The sequence below is a fragment of the Asparagus officinalis genome, chromosome 2, assembly GCF_001876935.1.
Source record: "Asparagus officinalis chromosome 2, Aspof.V1, whole genome shotgun sequence".
NCBI lineage: Eukaryota > Viridiplantae > Streptophyta > Magnoliopsida > Asparagales > Asparagaceae > Asparagus > Asparagus officinalis.
The window spans coordinates 4,001,526-4,006,819 of NC_033795.1; the positions used below are offsets into that span (position 1 = coordinate 4,001,526).

At 36.6% G+C, this 5,294-nt stretch overlaps 1 protein-coding gene across 1 annotated transcript in view; it reads left to right on the top strand.

Annotated features, from left to right (window-relative positions):
* LOC109829707 (RING-H2 finger protein ATL66-like) overlaps positions 1 to 428 on the top strand; it is a 1,313-nt gene extending 885 nt beyond the window's left edge. Inside the window, exon 2 of the mRNA XM_020396748.1 lies at positions 4 to 428. Coding sequence (XP_020252337.1) covers positions 4 to 277 — 274 coding nt within the window. The 3' untranslated portion in view covers positions 278 to 428. The remainder of the gene's footprint in view (positions 1 to 3) is intronic.

The following is a 5,294-nucleotide window of genomic DNA, read 5'->3' on the forward strand; positions in this document are numbered from 1 at the left end:
CAGCTGCCAGACGAACCCTGTGGGGCTCGGCCGGAGAGTCATCGACAGCTTGCCCGTGCAGCTGCACGGTAAAGATCGAATGGGATTAGGCGAGGAATCAATGTGTTCGATTTGCTTGAGTGTGTTTGTGGAGGGAGAGAAGGTGAAGGTGCTGCCGGAGTGCGGGCATGTGTTTCATACGGCGTGCGTGGATGAGTGGTTCAGGACGCAGTGTAGCTGCCCAATGTGTCGCGCTACTTTGAAGGAGTTCCATAGAGATGCTGATATTAAAGTTTAAGATTATGTCTATTAGATAGCTGGCATAGAAAAAAAATTATTTGAATTAGTCTAGACTAAATTCAATTAATGATGATGAAGCTTGAGTTTGAGATGGGAACTGATTGTGTTGATTATGTTTATCATACAGTTATGATGTATTTAGTTAGAAATAGCTAGGAGTACTACTGTACTAGTGTATTTATAACTTCTCTCATTAAAAAAAAGTGTACTCAGAACAACAAACATGCAGTTTCAGATACTTTTTTTAGATCACCAATGGATTTGAATTCAACATTCAAGTTTACTACTTTTACATGTTTTTTTTTTTCTTTTGTAACACCAACTATTTTTGGAGTTGCAACAAAGTTGAACATACCAAATGGAATTTTGATGTAATAAAAACCAGATGATAGTAGACCTCTAGCGTACTTGGACAAAGAAAAATAATTGAATTAGTGTGTGTTTGACAACTCTCCAAAAGTAAACGTAGGCCAGTTTCAATTTTTTTTTTATTTTTCTGAAAAATTAGCCCGATTCTGACCTTGTTTTATAGGCTAAATTTTGTCCGCTAAATCACTTATACCTGGAATCAATGTGTTCGATTTGCTTTAGTGTGTTTGTCGAGGGAGAGAAGGTGAAGGTGCTGCCGGAGTGCGGGCACGCGTTTCATACGGCGTGCGTGGGTGAGTGGTTCAGGACGCAGTGTAGCTGCCCGATGTGTCGAGCTACTTTGAAGGAGTTCCATAGAGATGCTGATATTAGAGTTTGAGATTATGTCTATTAGACAGCTGGTATAGAAAAAAATTATTTGGATTGGTCTAGACTAAATTCAATGATGATGAAGCTTGAGTTTGAGATGGGAACTAATTGTGTTGATCGATTATGTTTATCGTACAGTTATGATGTATTTAGTTAACTAGTGTATTAATTTATAGTTTCTCTCATTAAAAAAAAGTGTATTCATAACAACAAACATGCAATTTCAGATACTTTTTTTAGATCACCAATGGATTTGAATTCAACATCAAGTTTACTACATTTAAATCATTTTTTTCTTTTTGTAACACCAACTATTTTTGGAGTTGCAACAAAGTTGAACATACCAATTGGAATTTTGATGTAAACAAAACAAGATGATAGTAGACCTCTAGCGTACTTGAACAAAGAAAAATAATTAAATTAGTGTATGTTTGACAACTCTACAAAATTAAACATAGACCAAACTACTCAGTTTCAATTATTTTCTCTTATATTTTTTTTGAAAAACTAGCCCGATTCTGACCCCGTTTTGTACTTAGGCTAAATTTTGACCGCTAAATCACTTATACCTGGAACCACTTATTTTCTGGTCCGTTCTAGATCAGGCTTAAAACAAAACTAAAACTAGCGTTGATCCCTACCTATGCAATTTACATATAATTTTAATATGAAAAATGACTTAAGAACCTAAAATATGAGACCAATTGAGGGGACATGTGAGGTGTCCCCTCCCTATTGCATAATGAGTGGCATGACCAACTCATTATGCAATAGGGAGGGGACACATCACATGTCCCCTCCATTGATCAAAATATGTTAACTCATTATGCAATAGGAAGAGGACATCTCACATGTTCCCTCTCTTGGTCCCATATTTTTGGTCTCCGTAGCAGCACTCTTTTAATATATCTTAATCATATCTTCGACAGAAGTAGAGAGAACCGGAGAAAGTGATCGGCAAGTTGAGTTGCTGCTGCCAGGAATGCTGTGGAAGGCAACAGCTAGCATCCTTGGAGTTTCGTACACTAATAAGTAAAGATTCCTGTCTCTCTCTCTCTCCTCTCTTTCTCTCTCTTATCCGTGTGTGGGATCTGTACGTGTGGGTCTTCTTAGATTGATGGTTTAGTATGTTCTCTTTTGAGATATGGGTTTTGACCAGATATTAGTCCCTGAAAAGTTAAATCTACAATAGTTGTATATTAGTCCCTCACATCTTAAAAATTGCATAATACTCCCTTAAATCTTAATATAATTTGAGTATTAGCCCCTTACATCTTGGAAATTACATATTAGTCCCTCAAATCCTATAAGGTCTTGTAAAATGGTCCCTCTGTTAGTATTGCGACTAAAAAAAAAATCTAATCATTGTTATGTTAACTCTTAACCTAAAATCTGCAATCATCAAACTCCCTCTTTATGATGTTTCAATCCCTTGTACAACTCAACTTTGGGTAAGCGTATTTAGCTAACCATTGGAGAAGAAGAACTCAAGTGAAATCCAGAAGAAATAAAAATAAGATTCTATCCTTGTACACTGACAATGGTGAGAGGCTAACAGATATTTCAGATATTACATCTGAATTCATTAGTTATTACACCAATCTCCTGGGCACTACTGGGCAAACTATGGAGACTGACCAAAGGGTGATATCAAATGGTCCTATTCTCTCCTCTACTCAAAGCAGCTGCCTGAGTTCTCCAGTCACAAGAGATGAAATTAAACAAGCCTTGTTTTCTATTCCTAGTGAAAAAGCTCCTGGACCTGATGGGTATAATGCATCTTTTTTCAAAGCTGCCTGGAATGAAATTCAAGATGATGTCTATCTAGCTACAGAGGAGTTTTTCAGGACTGGTAAGCTTCTTGGTGCTATCAACTCTACATCAATCACCTTAATACCAAAAATCCTTAACCCTAAAACTCCTTCAGACTATAGACCTATTTCCTGCTGTAATTGTGTTTACAAGATAATCTCCAAAGTCATTGCAAATAGAATTCAGGGAGTAATTGGTTTTCTAGTTAATGAAGCCCAAAGTGCTTTTATCAAAGGAATGCTCATTACAAGTAACATTCTGCTTGCTCATGATCTTATAAAGCACTATGGCAGAAAACACACATCCCCAAGAGCAATGCTTAATATTGATTTGAGGAAAGATTTCGACACCATAAACTGGAATTTTATTCACTCTATGTTACTTGGTCTGGGTTTCCCTGTGACTATGGTTAAATGGATCATGGAGTGTATCACCACCTCCAAATTCTCTCTATCTCTTAATGGTACTTTGCATGGATACTTCAAAGGAGCTAGAGGCTTAAGACAAGGGGATCCCCTCTCACCATACTTATTTGTTCTTGGGATGGAGTACCTGTCCAGAAAATTAAATTCTTTCAAAAATGACAGTCTCTTCAGATACCATCCCAAATGCTCAAAGCTCAAGATAACCCACTTATTTTTTGCTGATGATTTGGTGCTCTTTTGCAAAGCTGATATTCATTCAATAGCAAAACTTAAGGAGTGCCTCTCTGAGTTTAGTAAAGTTTCTGGGTTAGAAACAAATCCAAATAAATGTTCTATATACATGAGTGACATTGATAATAGTCTAAAGCTTCAGATTTGCTCATTGCTCAATTTTTCTGAGGGTGTTCTACCAGTGAGGTATCTGGGTGTTCCCCTGATCTCGAAAAGACTGTCATGCATGGATTGTTCCCCCCTGATCAATAAGATATCTGAGCAATTCCAATGTTGGCAAAAGAAGAAAGCTCTGTCCTATGCTGGTAGACTGCAACTTATTAAATCAGTTATACTGGGTATCCATCTCTTTTGGACAAGCAACTACATACTGCCAGTCAAAGTCTTAGAGAAAATTGATAGTTTATGCTCTGATTTTCTATGGAATGGCAAAATTCATCTTGTGTCCTGGTCAGATATCTGTCAAAGTAAAAAACATGGTGGGCTGGGAATATATGCTGCTAAATTCTGGAATCAAGCTGCAGCTTTGAAATTGCTATGGTTGATTCACTTGAAGAAAGACATGCTATGGATTAAATGGGTTCATGAGAACTACCTAAAACAAACTAGCATATGGCTAGTTCAAGCCAAAGTTAATGACTCTTGGATGTGGAAACAGATAATAAAAATCAGGGATAAGATGATTGGAAAATTTGGCACTGTGACAAATCTGCAGAATATCATTGCAGTGAATTGTTCTGATAGCAAGGTTCATCTTTCCTCTATTTACAATGTGCTTATCCATCAAAATGTACAAGCTCCATGGTATAAAACAGTCTAGGATGGATGGCATTACCCAAAGCATTCTTTTATCCTATGGCTTGTCATTCATCAAAGATTGTTAACACAGGAAAGACTATGTCGCATGAGGGTGCTTGACACAAACACCTGCACTCTATGTTCTCATCAGTAGCCGGAAACTTCCAAACATCTATTTTTTGAATGTGATTATTCAGTTTACATATGGAATAGAGTCATGGACTGGCTGAATTACAAAAGGAGATCTTGTACCTGGGATAATGTTGTTGATTGGTATACCTTGAGGTTAAAGGGTGAGGGATTTATGAAGAAGCTTAAGAGAATGGCTTTGTCTGTTTCAGTCTATGCTATATGGCAAGAAAGAAACCGGAGGATCTTCCAATCCATTGCAAGAGGGCCTGAACCTGTTTTTAGATCTGTGAAGATTACTATTCTATCAAAAATTCTAAATGATGACATACCTGTCTATATAAAGGAAAAGATAGAGCATATGTAAAATTTTCTCTTTCTTTGTTACTTCCAGCAAAGCTGGAATGAACTGATGTACAAATTTTTCCAAATTGGTAAATGAATACATATTTTTCATTGACCAAAAAAAGAACTCAAGTGAATTTGAATTTATTTTAAGCGGGTATTGGGTTTAAACCTATAAAGAAATGGTTGGGACATGTAATAGAGCAGGTAAAATGGTCATTTTGCCTCCAATTGATGGAATATTCCCTCAGCTCTAAGATGATTTAATTTGAAGGACGATTTTCCAAGACCCTATAGGATTTGAGGGATTAATATACAATTTTGAATAATCAAGGGACAAATATGCAATTATTGAAGATTGAAGAGATAATATGCAATGTCTAAGATTTGAGCCACTATCACAATTCTGTCATTTCTTTAAAAGATTGGCAACGACACTAAAATATTATAAAAGTGACTTTGGATAACAAACCGAGGCTAATGGAGTAAAATCAGGAGGATGCCGTATGCTTTACGCACAATATGATGAGTAAGCTT